Genomic DNA, 20,904 nt, shown 5'->3' on the forward strand with positions numbered 1-20,904 from the left:
CGGTAAAAACAGATCAACGTGCGGAATCTGTCAGCAAACGGCCCATGCGACGATCCCGAAGATTGTCTTACACGAAAAGCGGTAGCCATCGATACCCCAACCCATATAACTAGATTGCTAAGATCAGTCTCTTCAGATTAATCGACTGTCAATAACTTTTTAACTGAAATTATAGATCAGAGATATTTAAGTACTTTTCACCTTTCTAGAGCAGTTACTAATACCGGCATGCCAAACGTAGCGTATGCAGTGAATTTGAGCTGAAAAAAATAGGGGTAGAGAATTGCCCAATCGAGAATCTAGCCTTATCTGCATCCGCAAGCCAACAACGGCGCCTGCCAATGCGCTGATGTGTATGTACGAAGGGGCGATATGTGGCCTACAGAGTAAATCCCTCTCTTTAGCATGTTTTATACAGTAGCACTGGTAATGCTCTTCCGCGAATACGCTGAGTGTTTTACAATTGGTAGCGCCTACATATATCAGATGCTGCACTCAGAACCTTATTCAAAAATGCGACACAACTAAATTTACCAAAGAATAAATAACTGCAAAAGAAAGTCAGCTCGTTTGCAAAAGCTGCATATAGACTCATCTACGCCCCACATGAATCTAAGTACGATGCTGTAGTACATGGCAGATCTTAAAAAAAGGTATAATTGCGTGGCATATTGTGGACTATAATATATACAATTTGCAGAGCATGCTGTGGGTGGACAACACACGAGGCACGGTCAGCCCCTCATTGTCCGTGCCCCTCTGGAAGTCGGAAGGGCTGACAGTATATATATATTATGAGTCGCAATTTTCTTCGGACCTGCTTGTGATCAAATACGAGGTTCTACACACAATGGTCTCCAAGCTATCTATTGTTTCCCTCGTTCTTACTATTGCCAGCGCTCTCGGTCAGCAGCAGTGCACGCTTTCTGACAGCGGCCAGGCCGTTGCTGATGCCATAAACACCTTCGTTACCGCAAACAGTGCTCTTCAGCAGGCGATCACTGCTTTTGAGTCGCAAAACACCTTCGCGAACGTCGTGACTCTTAGTAATGACCTGCCGACTGTCGCCGCTGACTTGGCTGCGATCGCTCAAGCTCTTACTTCCCCGGAGAGCGAATTGACTGACTGTGACTTAACGACCCTGATCGGCCTGCTCAGTGACGCTGCTCCAACATTCGTTACCGTTCTTCAGAGCCTGAGTAATGATTACCATACTTTCGTTTCCTTCAATATCCTACCCCTCATGGCGAACGGGGTTCAGGCTGTGGCGGACAACTCTGTGCAATTGATCAGCACCCTATACAGCTCACTGCCTGGATGCGAATATGCTGCCCAGGCCGTAGATGCGATGAATGGCATCACTGCCGTTGTGGCTTCTGTCCAGCAGAGTTACGGCCTGTCTTCCAGCGCCTCTCCAACCGCGCCAGCGCTCTGCTCTATCTCCACCACTGGAGGCTCTACTCCAACGTCGCCACCAACCTGCAAGAAGCAAGTTGGCCAGGAGAACCGGGCTAACTAGACCTGGGTTATTCTTATTCACCTCTTCGTTATGTACCTATTTCGATCTCAATCGTCCAATTATATCTCTCCTGTTTTAAAGATTATATTGAAGGTTATACCGTCAAACTAGAGAGCTTATCATAGTACTTGTGAGAACCCACATTCGCCTCACTATACGAGGAATCATTCTCCCGGAATCAACGCCAATTTCAAACTGGAAGTGATGTACATTCTTGAACTCTTCTCGGAAGCTCGAAAGGTCACGTCTAGCTATTGTTATAATTTCCACAGATTCATTCACCCCGAATGATTGAACTTCAGCGGTAGTGGTTTGACAAGATTCGAGCCACCTTCCGGCGATATTCCATTCTCACTGCACCAATGACCGATATGCTCCATGCATGCATAGTTTAATATGTATATATGTACAGCATTAACTTGATTTTCGTCACGGCAAGGGGAAAAGTACGATGCGAAGGACAAGTCAAACAAGATCTATTTGCATCGTCTGTTCGGGTCCATGCGATGAAATGGTTTCATACGCCTGGCGATAGCATAATTGTTTAATCGAGAGTCTAACCTTCTCTGCACCTGTAAAGTAATGGCTGTTCAGTGCATTGACTTATATGCATGGAGCATCGATATGCCGAGCAGTATTTGCTAACATTAATCCATAAGTTATTCTCATTACGTACTTTCCTCTTACTAGTCATTACCCTCGTCCCATTCGTCGCTAATCTGTTCTCACTGTACCTCTTATACAGCCTCTTTGCCGCATTCTCTAGAAGCAACCTCTAATTAGTCGAACACACTCTCTCACTAACCTCACATTATAAGAGTTTGATAAGGTAATACTGCCATTTTTAATCAATAAGCAATCGGGTAGGGAAATGAAAAAAAAAATACAAGCACCTTAATCTGTATCAACGTTAAAGAAGTATCTACCCAGTATCATGTAAAAAAAGAGCAATTAATTGTTTACCATACCATTTCTGGTAGTAATGTAGTGCAATCGATTGGTTACAATTTATTACTGGTAGTAGTGAATGCCGTTAGTAATTGTAAGCCAGTAAAAGACTGCGCAGCCTTTTTATGTATGCAGCCCCCTAGAACTCCCCAGCTTCTTGCAACGGGGGTCTGGGGGCAGGGCCCCCACCTACGGGAGCTCGAGGGCTGGCCCTCGAATACTCAAGTAGTAACCGATAGTATAAATATGCAATGTGTAATTACAGCTTGGCCTTTGGCTCTGGGCCGAGGAACTTGGCGGCAATGTTCCTTCGCTGAATCTTGCCGGTGGCTGTCTTTGGCATGACATCAGTGAAGAAGATCCTCTGGGGGATCTTGAACTTGGAGATCTTCGAGGCAAGGAAGTCCTGGATGTCCTTCTCAGTCGTAGACTCCTTGCCTGGCTTGAGCACAATCGCCGCATTGACCTGCTGGCCGTACATCTCGTCAGGAGCGGCGAATGCAACGGCCTCGGCCACAGATGGATGGGAAAGCATAACTCCGTCGAGCTCAATTGGCGAGATCTTCTCGCCACCCCTATTAATAAGCTCCTTGATTCGGCCAGTGATGATCACAAATCCGTCCTCGTCAAGCTTACCCTGGTCGCCGGTTCTGAAGAACCCTCGCGAAGTGAACGACTCCTGGTTGGCCTTGGGGTTGTTGATGTACCCCGGCGTCACGTTCTTCCCCTTGATGGAAATCTCGCCCTCCTGGCCCTGGGGCACGTCATTTCCATCTGCGTCAAGAATGGCGACTTCGACACCCTGGCCGACACCAACGGTACCAGGCTTTCTCTTGCCTGGTGGCAGGTTGTTCGAAGTCATCTGGTGGCACGCTTCAGTCATGGCGTAGGCCTCGAGCACCGGCGCATTGAACGTCTTCTCGAGGGAATGGAACACGGAAGGCGCCAGAGCCGAAGAGCAAGACCGGATGAACCTGATCTGGGGCATTTTCGGGGGTAGAGGCGACTTGAGTAGGATCTGGTGGATCGTTGGAACGGCAGTGTACCAATTGCATCCGTACCTGATGAAGTCTGGCCAGAACGCATGCGCAGAGAACCGCGGAGGAACCACGACAGCACCACCAGCACCCAATGCAGCCAGGAATCCGCACAGAAGGCCGTGCACGTGGAACAATGGCATTACAAGGTATGAAGTGTCTGCCGGAGAGAGCTTATAAGTGTTGATGATGTTGCGTACAGTAGTCGCCATGTTGAGATGGGTCAATGGCACAGCCTTAGGCCGGCCTGTCGTACCGCTCGTGTGGAGAACGAACGCAGTCTGGTCGGGTTTTGGTGGTGGAGGAACCGTCGAAGTGCCCCGAGCAGTGTTAACCTGCTTACCGGGCTCTACGAGCCTGAAAGTCGCCTCGAGGCCGCTCCAGCCGACTTCGACAATGCCGGCCCCCTGGTTCCGAGCCGCTTGAACAGCCGCATGGTTCTTAGCCACAGCACCTTCAGGAACAAACACGACGGCTGACTTGATGTCCTCGATATAGAACTCAAACTCCGAGACCTTGTAGGCCGGATTGAGCGGAGCAGCAATGTAAGATGAGAAGGCAATGGCAACGAAGGCCACAGCGAACTCGAGGCCGTTCACCAGCGCCAGAGACACTGCGGCGTTCTTGGGGAGCCCCAGCCCGGAGAGGTTCCTCTGGAACGATTGGACGGCTCGAAGGTATTCGCCGAACGAAAGCTGAACGCCCGTATCCGGAGCCGAAACCGCCTTTTTGGGAGACGCCTGGTGCGCTACTAATTGTTCGTAAAAAGTCGACATAATTTGCTTGGTTTCTGGGGTTTCTTCGACCGTTCAATAACGTCCTTTTAATATCAAACTCGTCCTTTGAACGTGGTGGTACCTGCGTGGGGGAAGCTTGCTTTGAGCCTCTCAAATGCTCGGATAACCCTTCCGATAGGACTCCGTCACCGCGACTTGTCGCCAACCCCGTGCGGCTCGTAACCCAAACCGTTGCATTATCGTAAATCACTTGGCATATTTCGTATTTCCAAGTGGCTCAAAGGTCCTCGACCCGGGGCACGACCCGGGGTTCGGGCCGAGGAACGGAGCCTTTTCTGTGTCGTTTCTTCCTGGGGGCCAGCCCCCAGACCCCCGTGGCTCCGCTTCGCGGAGTTCTCCCGGGCGTAAACGAGCTTGTAGAGTCATATGCTATTACATAAGGCTAGCCGTGTAGCCGTGTCTAATAATGGCGGGTGTCAAAGGCCCGTTTACTAGCAAATATATAACATCGTGTATACTACTGACGCATGCACATCGACTGTGACTAGTCATTGACGAGTCTCTGAAGAAGAAAAGGTCAATCTAATGGATTGTCCACTTGGTGAAATCGAGGTGATTAAAAGTCCCCGTGGCTCCGGTTCATAGAAGAAGCTATAATCATGGACGGCTATAACAATACAACACACAAACATTTCTCAGGGAATCTATAGGTCATGAAATGGTGATCGTTGTAGTACTTTTTAATATCTTCCAGCTTTTCTTTAAAATGGCCATTTTGGGTAAATAAATAGCAAATGAATTATTCTTGTTCAGTCCAAGCGGTATCAGAATTAAGCGAGAAAGGCATTAACGCCTTATTTGGAACTTGTTGGAACTAAGTAAGAGAATTCGGTTAACCTGAGAATCCATCTGCAATTAGTAATGACAACACCTTTGTGGCACTTATCTCTGTCGGGCCTTCGAACATATATTACCGGTACATGTAGGCTCCTACAAACAATTCTTAGTTAAATCAAAAGTTAAATGATATCCTTTGCTAACTATGCTGTATAACATAGTTAGATATATATGTATTTTTGTGCCTGGAACATTACACTTGAATCGGTAATCCTACTTCCACGGTATTTACTACCGCTAGCACACTAGCTCCACGAGATATCGCTTGAAACTGCTTAATGTCAATCAATCAACATCATAAATGAAAGCTCTTTAAATGTGGCATTTTCAGGATGTCCCTCAAGAACAATTATGGAAGAGTGATTGCTGAAAGGGAGCTTGATAAGACTGGAGTATCCTTGCGCAAAGTTTCACCACCAGCGCATTTATCCGTCAAAGAAGAAAGAGGCTTTAAAACTTCCATCTGGCTGTTTCTATATGCTACAGTAGTATTTTTATAAGTCCTGAAGCTCTACCTATTGTTTTACTCGAATGGAAAGACATTGCTTGAGAGATACGAATTGTGTCGATTTGTGGATTGATAGTGGGCTCCATGGTTATATAAGAAGCATCACCATAACGTGGAAGACATACCAGGTTTATATTGGGGGTTGACAAGTTAAAGTAATTAGGGGTTCAGCAAACACAAGTAATGACGCTTAGGAGTTGATCAGTCAAATCAGAGAGTATTAAAAAGTCATGAAACAATGCCGGTTGGTGATTTTTAGTGAAGAGAGTATAGTGAATAAAACCGGTAAGGTTAATAGATCTTGACTTCTGATAATACAGTACCACACAGTATATGAAAAAATGATTTAAACTGCGGAGTAGTATTGGCAGGGGCCAAAAAGGATTGCCCGTAGGTAACCACTGGGTCACCTAATTACAGGGGTAAATTTAAGCAAAGCGGTGTTTCATGGTCAATTAATTGCGTCTTAACTCCAGGGTTCCCTCTCCCTAAGAACAATTCACAGTACAATACCAGTACCTTGTACCGGTAGTAGTACCGTAATATTTAACTAAGTTACTGCGGGCAGTTAGAGCGCTCAAATCCCGTGCAAATCAATATCTGGAGAATCATCATTTTGTGTAGCGAGCAATAGTGATTCTATGTTTATCATCCCGTTCCCAGGAGGTCTGTTTAAATCAATTTATCAGACATACTTGAACGGGCGGGTCTTGTACCCACACGCGAAACTTAATTTACTGGGAAATATATACTCGATACTCTCAATTGTATCACTTTTTTTAAATGTAGTTAACACCATAGTATTGGCTATTTGGCATCTACTCGCAGGTACCAACGAAATAACAGCAATGCATCAGCCGTTGCGGTACCCCTTATAGTACGATCTCGTACATGAAGTGCTAGATTTCACATGACTCAAAAGCGATGAGATCCCATCTCAACATAGATACCGCTTTCTCATCTCAAAAAACACCCCTCCATTAACTGTGGTATTCATTCGCGTATTGACTGTGCCTATGTACGTAAGTAGGTGACTGTAAACCTATCAAGGAGGCGGTGACGAAAATCTTACACGCGGCCCCCCCTGAAACCGTGCCTGTAAAAAGACACACCAAAACACACTTTGTCTTAAAAAAGGCTCTATTGGGCTAGCTTGAAGTCAAGCACAACCGACGACCGTATAACACTTCAGGAGAGATGACAGGACGCAGCTTTTCATCATGCTTCTGGTCGCCGGACTACCTCAGCGGTGTAGGCGTCATTTTCGACAAGCTTCAGCAAGGATGTGCTGAGAATGTAGAGACCCTGAGCATGGTCAGCGACCGGATAGTGCTGGAGACTTCTTTCGCGACGGGGCTTCAGGCGTTTCCGCAGAAGCACGCTCCATCTCTGGCTGGGTTTGATCGTGATGAGGGCGCCACATTGCGCCAGGCCTATGTATCGTACATGGAAGAGATTAAGAGCCAGGGCCTGATCCACGCAGAGATTGCGGCTAAGCTGGAGAAGGGTGTGCGAGGGCCCTTCCAAAAGTGGTCTGCGAGCCATAAATCACGCGTATCGACCGCTCAGTCGACCCTCACGGGTAAGATCAAGGCGTACAACAAGCGGCTGGCCCAGGTGCAGAAAGCACAGCAGCAGTACTTCTCTAAATGTCGCCAGTTGGAGGACACAGACGGTACGATTGAGGCTGGCGGACCCCAGCGCCTTTCTCTGACCGAAAAGCTTCACAAAAGGGCCTCTTCTCTGTTTAGCGATGGAGCTTTGTCCATTCCATCTTCCTCAATTTCTGAAGAGACTCTTCCAGAGACCGAAGAAACTGTTCAAACTGATGTGGATGATGGTAGCGTTGAGCTTGCGGGTACCACTTACTCTCCAGAGCAGCTGGCGAGGCTGCTGGACGATATGCTACGGGATATTCCGCGGGCAGACTTCAAAGTAGCCATTCTCGGGACGTACGAAAACGTGTCAACTGGCGACGAGATAGTCCTGTGGGCGCGGAAACGGCTTAATTGCAAGAATGTCGGCAGGGCTGAGAAGTTTGGCCAGAGCCTCGTAGACAATGGCCTGCTGAAAGCCGTAGGGAGAGTAGGCCAGAAGTTTGTAAACTCCTCCTCTTCAGGGTACCAGTGGACCAAGAAGGCCATTGACTACGACCCGAATGCGCTCTTCCCGGAAAGCAACAACACCCTGCCCCAAGTGTCTATCACTTCTCCGCCCGCATCGGCCATTTCAGAGTACTTTACTGGCTTGCTCCAGCCCACTTCCAACGCTCCAACCACCAACAAAGAAATATCAAAGATCCACCAGGAGATTGCCGAAGCTGATGAGCGGTACCAGGCGGAGGTTATAGAGCTCGATCTCGAGCGGTGCGAACTCGAGCGCACAATAGCCGAGACCCTGCGGTTTATGGAGCAGTGCGAATTGGACCGGCTGAAAGCGCTCAAAACGGTTCTGTCTGACTTTGTAGCGTCGATATCTACGCCAATGGCGAAAGCTCCGGGTGTCATGAAGCGTATGCATGCCCAAAAAGAGTCTGTCAAGCCGGAAAGTGATTTGTCGTACATGATTGAGAGCTACAAGACGTCGACATTTGCGCCACGAGTCGTTATTTATGAGTCGTTCCACAGCGCTGCCAAATGCCAGACCTTCGGCGTCGACTTGCATAGCGTGCCCTTTGTCGTTCCAACTTTCCTCAATTACTTTGAAGAGCAGACAGAAGCGCCATTGACTATCCAGCTATGGATTGAGCAGGCTCCACTTGCCTCAATTCACCAGCTGCGCAACCAGATTAACAGTGGTATAGAATTTGACCCGTGGACGATACTCCCGTCGTTCCCGCTCCATGTGGTTGTTTCGACCTTTAAAGAGTTCTTGCTCGAGCTTCAAGACTCCATCATATCTTTTACCATGTATGACGTGTTTAAGAAGCTCTACCGCGTGTATGGCACCTCTGAGGATAAACAGCAAGACCGGCTGGAACGGATTGCTGCAGCTCTGAGCCATACCGCCAGGTCCACTGTGACAGTCCTCGAATCTCTAATCAACCACCTTGCTCTTCTTATAGAATCGCCACCCCATGAGGAGCACAATGGAGAAGAACAAAGTGAAGAAGATGTGGCTACTTCGAAGAGAAAGCTTCTGGTTCAGGTGAGCGTCAGCCTTGCTCCGTACTTTATGCGGCCCAAGCAGATTACCGGAGCTACCATGGTTGATAAGCATCCAGCATGGCTTATGGAGGACCTTATAACCCACCGCGAGCACATATTCACTACCACATATGCCCGTATTTCAGCAGCCATGAGCCAATCGCAGGAACGGAATCTAGCCATGTCGGAAGCTAATCGACGAGCAAACATGGAAGCGCGTAACCGAGAAATTCTAGAGCGATCACGCGCTGCGAGAGATCGAGCCGGGGCGGACTCGCCAAATTCTTCAGAGGGCCGCACCGCAGGCGGTACGCATAGCCATACCAATTCAGTCAAGTCCAGCTCGGGACTTTTGCCCTTGGCGCTGTCGCCATCTCGGTTCGACGAGGGTAACACTAGTGTTGAAAGCTTCGTTTCGGATACCACGCCGAGCAGGCAGACCCATCTACGGCATCAGAAGTCCATGTCGACTCCGATTAAGAGTCCATTGCTTACTCCAGCCTCTGGGACCCGATCTCCAGACAGCGGTGAAAATGGTGTTGTTCTCAATGGTGAAGCTAGGCGTTCTCGATCTCGTGGGCGCTCGTTCAACAGTAACTTGCTGTTTGGTGGTATTTCTAGAGGAAACACGCCGAAACCCAAGTCTCCACCGGCCACGCCGGGTACGGTTCTCGATGCTACTTTAGCCAAACTTGAGGGCACACCGGTTGAGCCAACGGTACAGACTGAGCCAGCGGTCCAGGAGTCAACTGTACAAGTTGAGCAAACTAGACAGGTTGACCAGGCAGAACAGATGAGCGACTCGGAATCTGTGACCACTCAACAGTTTCCTGAAACCAAGGTTGACACTGAAGAGGCTGAACTCTCGGTACCCATTGAGCATGTGCCGGAATCGGTTGAACATTCGGCCTCCGTTGAAGGTAAAGGGCTCGGAATCCATTGACCCCGTGGAGCATTTAGCCGCTGAACGCGATTGATGATGAAGATACGAAATTAGTATAGACGATACGAATATGATGAATTCTGGCGAATCTTATTGATACGAATATGATGAACTGTACGAATGTACTATGATGAATTCTAGAGGATATTGATACGAATATGGTGAACACTACGGACACTATTAAGACGATTAAGACGAATTCTACGGATATTATTGATACAAAGAACATCAATGGTACGAATAAGATAAATTCTAGGTTAAAACGGTTATTTACAGGTTACTAGCTATTTACAAGCCCACAATCTCCTCAAAGAGCTTCTGGCAAGGAACCTTAGCCTGGAGTCGGGCACAGAGCAAGAACGCACCACTCAGCTTTCGATGCAAACCATACGTCTCCTCTGGAGGCGGAGCCAGACGCTCCCGCAACATTAGGCCAATGTTCTCTCGCACTCTATCGGTAATGGTCTGGTTGGAGAAGTCAAAGTCCTGGTGGTTGTTGGTGTAGTTAAACGGCTCTCCCAGAACCAGAATAGAGTCGATATGAGCATTAAGCATGGCATCAGACTCGAGACCAGTCAGGTACCCAAGCTTGAGCGAATACTCCCGGCACGCCTCTCGGTCCTCTCGTACGGCAGCCCTCAAAACGCCAACGTAGTTAGTGATGAAGTCGTCATCGTAGCCTCGTGTGGCACCAAAGTCAAGCAGCTCGATCTTCTTCGTCTGGTCGTTGTACAGGAAGTTAGCCCAGTTCGGATCTGTCTGCATGTACTTGAACTTGGCGATCTCGAGCAGACACAGTCGCATGATATTCGTTGCGATGAAGTTCTTGGTCTCCTGGTCCCAATTGCCCTTGGTAATTTCCGTACCGTTCATGAGCTCCATCGTCAGCACCCGCTCCGTCGACAGGTCGTGGTACACCTTAGGGATCTGGAAAGCTGGGTCGTCGCCCAACAGCCGACCAAACGTCTCCATGGCCTGACCCTCTCGCAGGTAGTCGCACTCCCACTTTAACTCAGTCCGCGCATTGGCAATGGTCTTATCGAGGAACAGGCCCTCTGGAAGGAACCGCGATGCAGTCAGGAGCAGCAGAAGGTTATTCAGGTCAGAGTCAATGCTGTTAGCGACACCCGGGTACTGGATCTTGACAGCAACTGGTTCGTAATTCTTCAACAAAACAGCCTTGTGCACCTGGCCAATCGAAGCGGCTGCAATCGGGTAGTCTTCGAAGGTAGAAAAGATTTCAGTCCGCCAGTTCTTACCAAACTCCTTGGTCATAACCCGTTCCAATTGGCCTCGAGGCATGTAGTTTGCCGTGTTCTGCACTCTCGACATAACCTGGTGGATTTCAGGGGGTAGGACTTTTTCGTCCTGGAAAGAGAGAAGCTGGCCAATCTTCAATGCCGCACCCCTCATTTGTGAAAGCTTCTTCACCATTCGTTCGAGATTGGCCTGGTTGAGGAAGACGGAACGGGTATCTTTACCGTCTCCACCAAATCGCTTGATGGTCTCCCCTAAAGCGCCCATGCCAATTCCAGTGGCCAGGCTGCCATAGTGGAAGATACGTCCCAGCCGGCTAGAGGGAACAGGACTTGATTCCATGGTGTATTCTCGTTTGGTAGCTCCACCAACTTCATTCTCATCATCATTGTGACGTCTCCGTGAATCAGTTGAGTAGGCTCGAGTACCAGTTGCACGCTTAGCCTGTGATGGCTTAGCCCTGCTGGTGTGTCGGCTCTTGATGGTCGAAGTTGGCCTTAGGAGTGACGAAGTTTGCACAAATCTCTTGGCACATCCCTTCTGGAGCTCGAGATTCGTTCTGGCGACATTTCCTGCCGCAGATACCACGCATATCGCGTCGTATACGAGACTCCTTGCCATTTTATCTACTGCGGTCGTCGTCGTTACCCGGGTCCTCACGGGTGAAATTTGGCATAAATCGCGAACTTAATCACGTGATGGAAATCACGTTTAAATCACGGGGATTTTTTGAGCCGCACAGCAATTAAGCCGCGGTCAAGTTAAGCTGATCAAGAAATCTGGATCTGGAAAAATATTTTTGAAATTTCAGTTTGATAACGATTAACACTCGTAATATTTGATAGAACGACGGGAAAAAAAATGTCGGATAGCGAGCGATCGAGTAAACGACAGAAGATGACTGAAGAGGAAATAGAAGCGGCGGCTTATACCGGGTCATTGCTGGAGGAGGCCAAGCGACACACGACCGATGCGGCCTACGCTAAAAAGGCTGAAGACGGCCCCAAGAACCCGTTCAACGGCAAAGAGCTCTCCAAAAAGTACTTCGATATCCTCGAAGTGAGGCGTAACCTGCCCGTGCATGCTCAGCGAAATGAATTCCTTGAATTGTTCCAGAAACACCAGATCATTGTGTTTGTTGGTGAGACTGGTTCCGGTAAGACCACGCAGATTCCCCAGTTTGTATGCTTCGACGACATGCCCAATATACTTGGGAAGCAGGTGGCGTGTACACAGCCTCGACGAGTGGCTGCCATGTCTGTTGCCCAGCGAGTAGCGGACGAAATGGATGTCAAGCTGGGTGAGGAAGTTGGTTACTCGATCCGATTCGAGGACTGCACCTCCGATAAAACCTTCCTTAAGTACATGACCGATGGTATGTTGCTGAGAGAAGCCATGCACGACCCAGAACTGTCTCGATATAGCTGTATTATGCTTGATGAGGCCCACGAAAGAACCCTGGCCACCGATATCCTCATGGGTCTGCTTAAGCAGGTGGCTGAGCGAAGACCAGACCTCAAAATAATCATCATGTCTGCCACCTTGGATGCTCAGAAGTTCCAGAACTACTTCAACAATGCTCCATTATTGGCTGTTCCAGGTAGAACCCACCCAGTCGAGATTTACTACACGCCAGAGTACCAAAAGGACTATCTCGAGGCGGCTATTAGAACTGTGCTTCAGATCCACGCTACTGAGCCGGCTGGAGACATTCTTCTGTTTTTGACTGGTGAAGAGGAAATTGAGGATGCATGCAGGAAGATTTCTCTTGAAGGGGATGAACTGATACGAGAAGTTAACGCTGGCCCGCTTGCCGTCTACCCGCTGTACGGTTCACTGCCTCCATACCAGCAGCAGAAGATTTTCGAGCCTGCGCCACCCCCAAGAATGCCCAATGGCCCGCCAGGGCGAAAGATCGTCGTGGGTACTAACATCGCCGAGACCTCGCTGACCATTGACGGTATTGTGTACGTCGTAGACCCTGGCTTCTCAAAGCAGAAGGTTTACAACCCACGAATTCGAGTAGAGTCTCTGCTGGTTGCACCCATCTCCAAGGCTTCTGCGCAGCAGCGAGCTGGTCGAGCTGGTCGAACCAAGCCCGGTAAGTGTTTCCGGCTCTACACCGAGGAGGCATACAAGGAGGAGCTTAACGAGCAGAGTTACCCTGAAATTCTGCGAAGTAACCTTGCCAATACTGTTCTGGAGCTGAAGAAGCTGGGGATTGACGATTTGGTTCACTTTGACTTCATGGACCCGCCAGCCCCGGAGACGATGATGCGAGCGCTTGAAGAGCTCAACTATCTCGGATGCCTTGATGATGACGGCGAACTGACGCCATTGGGCCGTCTTGCCTCGGAGTTCCCCCTCGATCCTATGCTGGCAGTCATGCTCATCCACTCCCCCGAGTTCCAGTGCTCGAACGAGGTGCTTTCCATCGCCGCTCTACTTTCGGTGCCAAACGTCTTTATCCGACCGAACAATGCGCGTAAGGCAGCCGACGAGATGAAGAATCTGTTCACCCACCCGGATGGCGACCATCTGACTCTGCTAAATGTCTTCCACGCATTCAAGTCGGACGAAGCGCGAGAGAACCCATCCAAGTGGTGCTACGACCACTTCCTGTCGCTGAGATCGCTTCAGAGTGCTGACAACGTGCGAAAGCAGCTCAAGCGTATCATGGAGCGGAACGATATTGAATTGGTCAGCACTCCGTTCGAGGACAAAAACTACTACGACAATATCCGCAAGGCTCTAGTCAGCGGATTCTTCATGCAGGCGGCCAAAAAGATGAGCCAGGGCAAAGGATACATTACAGTTAAGGACAATCAGGAGGTTCTCGTCCACCCATCCAGCGGCATTGGCCAGGAGAGCGACTTTGTCATCTACAACGAGTTTGTGCTCACTACTAAAAACTACATCCGGACGGTGACTGCTGTCAAGCCCGAATGGCTCATTGAGCTCGCCCCGAGCTACTACAACCTTGCATCTTTCCAAAAAGGCTCCCACGACGTTAGAATGGGTCTCGAACGGGCCATGAAGAAGCTGGAGCGAAAGAAGAAGAAATAATCTTCGTTACTACTATTAATGCTACTACTACCATAGATATTCTTCGAGGGCCATCCCTCAAACTTCGCCCTTCCCTCCAGGGGATCTTGTCTTCTTCCTGGGGCTCCGCCCCAGACCCCGTAGTTGGGGGGAAACCCCCCAAACCCCCAATACTCTCCTCGAGCTGATACCTAACTAATTCGCGGACCAACGCTAGAGGTACTCAACCAGGTAGTTCATAATATTTCCATTCTGGAACAATATCTCCGCGAAGCGGAGCCCCAGGGGGGTCTGGGGGGACTGGTCCCCCCAGTTTGCATGATTGTACCTCAGATGGCTTCCCCCACCACCTTCGTGGAAGGTTGGTTGATCTCCGCGAAGCGGAGCCCTAGGGGGTCTGGGGGACTGGTCCCCCAGTTTTCATTATTCCATAGATGGTCTTCGAGCGGCCGAAGCTTCGCTTCTCGGAGGATCCAGCGGGGATCTGGGCGTGGGGCAACAGCGGAGTGCTCATCTCCAGGGGTAGAGAAGGGGGGTTAGCCGCATGATGTGCGGCGTCGGATGGCAATAAGCCGACCGGTAAGGGCATGCAGAAGGAGGGGTATGGCTGCAGAACCAATATGATTGGGTGGGGCTGCAAATTAACGTATCTCTCGAGGGAGATGATGCCCACCGGTAAGCTGTACCGGTATGTGATGGCATCCTAAATACGTAACCGTACCGCGATATGTAGGGGTAGGCTTGTCGAAAGACCTCTGCTTTTGTGAAGAGGTATGTTCGGACTCAGATCGTCCGCCGGAGATAATTGTAATAAATATTCATTCAATTACATGTCATTATACTATGGAGAGGAGGTACATACAGTGGAGAGAGCCTGGAGGAGGGCGTGCCGGTTAATCACGACACTTTTTCGTGGACCCACCAAAACCATACCCGAACGGCAATGCGCGACACACCACACAATAAAATGGCTCTGAAAAGGTCTACTCCTTTCGGAATGACTACAATTACATGTAATCCTCTACGATTTTCATTCAAATTGGATCCTTTCTATTATACAGTCTATAGATACAGCATAGCGAATACGAGGCCGAGGGATGTGGACGGAACCGGTCGGAGATGCGCGCGCCCTAGGGGACCCTGCCTGTCGCGGGCCAGTGGCTCCCGCTGGCGGCCTCTGGGTGCCCTTTTCTAAGACTCGCCCCCACCCTTTGGGGCAATTTCTAAGCGTTTGTTGCAAGTTTCAACCGGGACACATAAATAAAGCGCATTTTCTCCCCTTTCTTCTCCCTTCTTCTTTTTCCCTTGCATTAAACACGAACGAGTAAAATAAAAAATGTCTGATCCAAAGGGTGGTAAGTAAAATTGATGTGTACCATTGACGAAGGGATCTCACTGGATTACCTTATTTCTTTATTCCTCTTCATTGGCTTCATTGTAGTGTTTTACACACGTAGCACTCCATCGTCCCCAACCATCAATTGTGGAGATGGGTTGACCTTTATAATAGGGGCAATTGATGAATTGTTCTTTATTATCGGGGTCGTTGGTGAATTGTCTTTTGATGTAGGGGCCAATTGATGAATTGGAGACCTTGAAGAGGACTTTTTCACGGGGCGATGGTGAAATTTCTCGGCGACTGTTAAGCATTTGTCGAAACTTTGAATATTTCTCGGGAACTCTGTGAAAGATTTCTCGGGGAATATTTTTTGGGTACTATTGAATGTTCTTCGGTTCAAACTATGAATATTCTTTAGTTGAACTATGAGTTTTCTCGGCTCAAACTATGAGTATTTGGTTGAACTGAGTATTCTTGGTTGAACGATGAATATTTCCCCGGACTTTTGAATACTCTTTGGGGAATACTGTTGAATATTCTTCGGGAACAATGAGTATTGGTTCAACTAAGAGTATTCTTTGGCTGATTGACGGATATTCTTTGGTTGATGATTGAATGCTCTTTGGCTAATTGTTGAATGTCCGTTGGTTGATCGACGAATGTTCATTGGTTAATTGATGAATGTTCATTGGTTAATCGATGAATGTTCTGGTTAATTGACGAATGTTCTTGAATTAAACATTGAATATTCCTTTGTCGAACGAAGAATATTTATATTGATGAGATGAGGAAGTGAAATTTTAAAGAAATATGGTGATTTTGGTGAAATCTGATGAATTGGTGAAAATTAAATGATGAAATTGAGCTAATCGTATACAGATATCGGTCTTATTGGCCTGGCTGTCATGGGCCAGAACCTAATCCTCAACGCTGCCGACCACGGCTACACCGTTGTTGCCTACAACCGAACCGTCTCCAAGGTCGACCACTTCATGGAGAACGAGGCCAAGGGCAAGAGCATCATTGGCGCCCGATCCATTCAGGAGCTTGTCGCCAACCTTAAGCGACCACGACGAATCATCCTCCTCGTCAAGGCCGGTGCCGCCGTTGATGCGTTCATTGACCAGCTCCTGCCACACCTCGAGAAGGGCGACATCATCATTGACGGTGGTAACTCTCACTTCCCAGACTCTAACCGACGATACGAGCAGCTCAAGGAGAAGGGCTTCCTGTTTGTCGGCTCTGGTGTCTCTGGCGGCGAGGAGGGCGCCCGAAACGGCCCATCCCTCATGCCAGGTGGCCACCCAGACGCCTGGCCACACCTTAAGAACATCTTCCAGGACATTGCCGCCAAGTCCGACGGCGAGCCATGCTGCGACTGGGTCGGTCCATCCGGTTCCGGCCACTACGTCAAGATGGTCCACAACGGTATCGAGTACGGCGACATGCAGCTCATTTGCGAGGCCTACGACCTGCTCAAGCGAGGTGTTGGTCTCTCCGACAACGAGATCTCCGAGGTCTTCGCCAAGTGGAACACCGGTGTCCTCGACTCTTACCTGATTGAGATCACCCGAGACGTTCTCTCCTACAACGACGAGGATGGCAAGGCCCTTGTCTCCAAGATCATGGACCGAGCCGGCCAGAAGGGTACCGGTAAGTGGACCGCCATCAACGCTCTTGACCTGGGCATGCCAGTCACTCTGATTGGTGAGGCTGTCTTCTCCCGAAACCTGTCTGCCATCAAGGAGGAGCGAGAGCGAGCCTCCAAGATTCTGAGCGGCCCAACCGCCAAGTTCACTGGCGACAAGCAGCAGTTCATTGATGAGCTCGAGCAGGCCCTCTACGCCTCCAAGATCATCTCCTACGCTCAGGGCTTCATGCTCATTCGAGAGGCTGGCCTCGAGTACGGCTGGGACTTCAACAACGCCGGCATTGCCCTCATGTGGCGAGGTGGTTGCATCATTCGATCCGTCTTCCTTGGCGAGATCACCAAGGCCTACCGAGCCAACCCTAAGCTCGAGAACCTGCTCTTTGAGCCATTCTTCAAGAACGCCATTGACAAGGCCCAGGCCTCGTGGCGAAAGACCATCGGCACTGCCATTGCCTGGGGTATCCCAACTCCAGCCTTCAGCACTGCTCTGTCCTTCTACGACGGCTACCGATCTGCTCGACTCCCAGCTAACCTGCTCCAGGCCCAGCGAGACTACTTCGGTGCCCACACCTTCCGAGTGCTGCCAGAGTTCGCGTCCAAGCGACTGCCACTTGACAAGGACATCCACATCAACTGGACCGGTACCGGTGGTGATGTCGCTGCTTCCACCTATGACGCTTAAAAAATTATGTCCCCTCTTTATTTAATTGAAAATTCATATGTCTGAATATATATCTTTGGGTTTGAAAAACGGGAGCTCGAGAGCTGCCCTCGAATACCCTACCTGGTGTAACTGGGGGGACCAGTCCCCCCAACCCCCCCCCCTGTGGCTCCGCTACGCGGAGGTAGCCTTAGCTAGTTTTAATGAAACTAGTATATTCCAAAGACGGGATCTAATTGACTGGAATCACTGTGATGCCTCAAAGAACATATTTTGAGTGACCCCGGCCTTACAAAAGATATCAGCAGTTTATCGGTAAAATCTCTCGACAGCTTTTTACTGAAATCCGTTTTGTCAGCAGATTCACCGTACGTCTCGCGCGGCAACCATACAATCTAATAACCCTGATTAATCTCCATAAGGCGAATGATGCGGTAGAGTAAGTTAATATATATCCGTGCGCAGACCCCAGAAGTGGAATAGCCTGTAAGGTAAGGCCGTTCGGGCCTACTGCGATCCGGAGGACAGTCTTACATTTACGACGATCACCATCGATACCCATCAAAATATTAAGAGCTGAATATCTCTTTAATTGAGAGCAGCATATCTGCAATTTTTGATTACACCCTTCCTAGAACTGTTAGTAGTGTTAATGCGATTACAGTGAATCTGAGCCAAAAAAGTGTGCAGATTTCTTCCATTGAGAATCTAGCCTTCTCCGCATCTAAAAGCCCTGTCAATGCATTGACGGGTATGCATAAAGCGGATCTCGCACGCAACGGTATAAGCAGAGTACACCCCCTAGTACTGCTCTGCCGAAGAATACTATGATTGTTCTACAATTGGCCATATATATCATTCCATCACTTCCTACATCCCCGCCGCCCGTTTGTCGCAAGAAGCCGGTTACCCAGGAGAAGAGGGCTATCTAAGTTGTAATTTCTAATCTGAGTTGAAATTGGAATCTGGGTGACTCGGTAGCAACATTTCAAGAAGTCCGTTTTGGCCGTGAGATCACCTGCGCGACGTTAAAAACTTATTCAATGGTCATAACGATCCAGTGCTTGATTTCCAACTTCAAAAATTCAGAACCGCTTTCGGGCCCATTCAGATGGTGAAACGATATAACTTCGTTTTGTTCGGGCGTAGGCCATGACCCCGAAGATGGCCTCACATGTACGGCGATCGCTATCGATCCCATTAAAATAGATTATTATGAGCTCAATTTCTCTTTGGCTGAGAATCGCATAACTTTTATTATCTGATATCTTGATTACTCCCCCCTAGAATTGTTAGCAGTACACGTGTATTCCAAATGTAGCGCATATAGTTATTCTGGATCAAAAAAGAGAGTGCAGATTTCTTCAGTCGAAAGTCTAGCCTCTCTGCATCTGTAAACGTAACGGCGATTCTGCAGTGCGTTGACGTCTACGCATGAAGCGGGATGTATCGCATGCAACAGCCGACCCGCGTATACTTACAACCACTGGTGATGCTTTGATCGTTCTACAGTTAGGATCTATATACATGTATATCGAAAGATGCACTCGGAGACTATTAGTAATACCGGTGCCTCACAATTAAATGTACCGAAGAATTACCGTAAGAACGATACACCGCTATCGTCTACCCGCACGATGAATTTATGTACGATGCTGCAGCAGACAGTTAAAAAAAGAAATCAGTACAATTAGCTTGCATCCTGTGGACGACGACTCCCGAGGAACGGCAAACCCCTCGCTCTCCATGCTGGAATCCGCAAGGCTGATATGGCAGTATAAATTGAGCAGAGATTCTCTTCGGCTGCATCAAAACAAATAAGAGGCACTATAAAACATGATTTCCAAGCTCTCTGTTGTTACCCTCGCTCTTGCTGTTGCCGGTGCTCTCGGCCAGCAGTGCACACTTTCTACCAATGGTAATACCGTTGTGAATGCCATGAACACCTTGACTGACGACAACAATGCCCTCCAGCAGGCGATCGCTGCTTTCGAGGAAGGGCCAGATAATAACAGCGTGGGGTACAATAACGCTATGGTCGTTTATAATCAGCAGATAGCCGTGGCCAACGACTTGGCTGCGGTCTCTCAGGCTCTTAGCTCCTACGAAAGTGAATTGACTGACTGCGACTTCACGACCTTTATCAACCTGCTCAGTGACACTGCTCCAACCCTCACCTCCAACATTCAGAGCATTACTGCCGATTATAATAACTATCTAAACGCCGGCAGCTTCGGCTATACCTGGACAGGGCTCCAGAGTATGACTGTCAACTCCGTGCAACTGATCAGCACCGTATACAGCTCGCTGCCTGGATGCGAGTATACTGACCAAACCTCAGATGCGATTAACGGCATAAATGGCGCAGTGGCTTCCGCCCAGTCGGCCTATGAGATCTCTGGCTCCATCCCTCCAGCCAACCCCTGCGCTACCACTACCACCGCTGGTTCCACTCCAACATCGCCACCAACTTGCTCCAAGAAGCAGGCCAAGAGGGCTAACTAACTTTTGATGTTCTAATTAGAAAAATATGTGCTCAATTGATGTTGTAATTAGAAAAATATGTGCTCAATGCCAGGCGAATCCAAATTACCAGGTGCTGTATCGCATACGGATTCTTAACTCTTCATTGTAAGTGTTCATTTTCGACCTCAGTTATCCAATTGTAGTTCTATTTCGAAGATATCACCCCAAATTACCGAGAATTGATAAGCAGGCAGCCCCACCAAGATATAATTCTCTTGGAACCGACGACAATATCCAGCTGAATTTCAACAGGATAGACACCGAGAAAGGTCCTAGTCCGAGCCTTCTGGCACTTTAAGCCTAAGCGATACACAGCCTTGGACTCTTGTCGAGGGCTTGCAAATTCAAATCTTGCTATACTATAGCTACATTTTACACAGATTCATTCATCAATTGACTAAAATCCAGGAGGGAATCCGTGACACTCCTCGAGGAGACTCCACCACTGCCCCAATTACCGGTAAGTTACGCATATATTGTAATGTGTAGTCCAGTATGCATGCCATGAAATTTAGCCGCAATTTCATATGTCCACGCTCCACATTTCCTGGGACATTCTAAGTAATATACTGGCGATTGCTGAAAGCGTCATGCTATAACTATACATGTGTAGTAGTACCTCCTATACAGGCTTCAATCACTTTGCTGCGCGAAGCTCCAGAACACCTTCGGTGGTTTTCCTCTGCGAAA

General features: G+C 48.8%; 7 protein-coding genes across 7 annotated transcripts; 5 read left to right on the forward strand and 2 right to left on the reverse strand.

Moving 5' to 3' along the window:
* Window positions 1–703: 703 nt before the first annotated feature.
* Window positions 704–1,519, forward strand: TRVA0_068S00100 (uncharacterized protein; the record flags this gene model as incomplete). Its single annotated transcript, XM_076687653.1, has 1 exon — window positions 704–1,519. One exon carries the CDS (start codon window positions 704–706, stop codon window positions 1,517–1,519), a length of 816 nt encoding a protein of 271 aa, XP_076538099.1.
* A 1,207-nt stretch (window positions 1,520–2,726) lies between these two features.
* On the reverse strand, window positions 2,727–4,280 carry PCS60 (Pcs60p; the record flags this gene model as incomplete). The annotated part of the gene is made up of 1 exon (XM_076687654.1): window positions 2,727–4,280. One exon carries the CDS (start codon window positions 4,278–4,280, stop codon window positions 2,727–2,729), a length of 1,554 nt encoding a protein of 517 aa, XP_076538100.1.
* A 2,563-nt stretch (window positions 4,281–6,843) lies between these two features.
* On the forward strand, window positions 6,844–9,735 carry TRVA0_068S00144 (uncharacterized protein; the record flags this gene model as incomplete). The annotated part of the gene is made up of 1 exon (XM_076687655.1): window positions 6,844–9,735. One exon carries the CDS (start codon window positions 6,844–6,846, stop codon window positions 9,733–9,735), a length of 2,892 nt encoding a protein of 963 aa, XP_076538101.1.
* A 288-nt stretch (window positions 9,736–10,023) lies between these two features.
* COQ8 (protein kinase COQ8) lies at window positions 10,024–11,613 on the reverse strand (the record flags this gene model as incomplete). The annotated part of the gene is made up of 1 exon (XM_076687656.1): window positions 10,024–11,613. One exon carries the CDS (start codon window positions 11,611–11,613, stop codon window positions 10,024–10,026), a length of 1,590 nt encoding a protein of 529 aa, XP_076538102.1.
* Window positions 11,614–11,853: 240 nt separating this feature from the next.
* On the forward strand, window positions 11,854–14,058 carry PRP43 (DEAH-box ATP-dependent RNA helicase PRP43; the record flags this gene model as incomplete). Its single annotated transcript, XM_076687657.1, has 1 exon — window positions 11,854–14,058. One exon carries the CDS (start codon window positions 11,854–11,856, stop codon window positions 14,056–14,058), a length of 2,205 nt encoding a protein of 734 aa, XP_076538103.1.
* Window positions 14,059–15,373: 1,315 nt separating this feature from the next.
* GND2 (NADP(+)-dependent, decarboxylating phosphogluconate dehydrogenase) lies at window positions 15,374–17,709 on the forward strand (the record flags this gene model as incomplete). The annotated part of the gene is made up of 2 exons (XM_076687658.1): window positions 15,374–15,392; window positions 16,256–17,709. The coding sequence occupies 2 exons, from the start codon at window positions 15,374–15,376 to the stop codon at window positions 17,707–17,709; spliced, it is 1,473 nt and encodes a 490-aa protein (XP_076538104.1).
* A 1,815-nt stretch (window positions 17,710–19,524) lies between these two features.
* TRVA0_068S00232 (uncharacterized protein) lies at window positions 19,525–20,193 on the forward strand (the record flags this gene model as incomplete). Its single annotated transcript, XM_076687659.1, has 1 exon — window positions 19,525–20,193. The coding sequence occupies one exon, from the start codon at window positions 19,525–19,527 to the stop codon at window positions 20,191–20,193; it is 669 nt and encodes a 222-aa protein (XP_076538105.1).
* Window positions 20,194–20,904: the final 711 nt, after the last annotated feature.

This window comes from Trichomonascus vanleenenianus (genome assembly GCF_965637985.1).
Source record: "Trichomonascus vanleenenianus strain CLIB 3782 genome assembly, contig: TRVA0_068S, whole genome shotgun sequence".
In the NCBI taxonomy this organism is placed as follows: Eukaryota; Fungi; Ascomycota; class Dipodascomycetes; order Dipodascales; family Trichomonascaceae; genus Blastobotrys; species Blastobotrys vanleenenianus.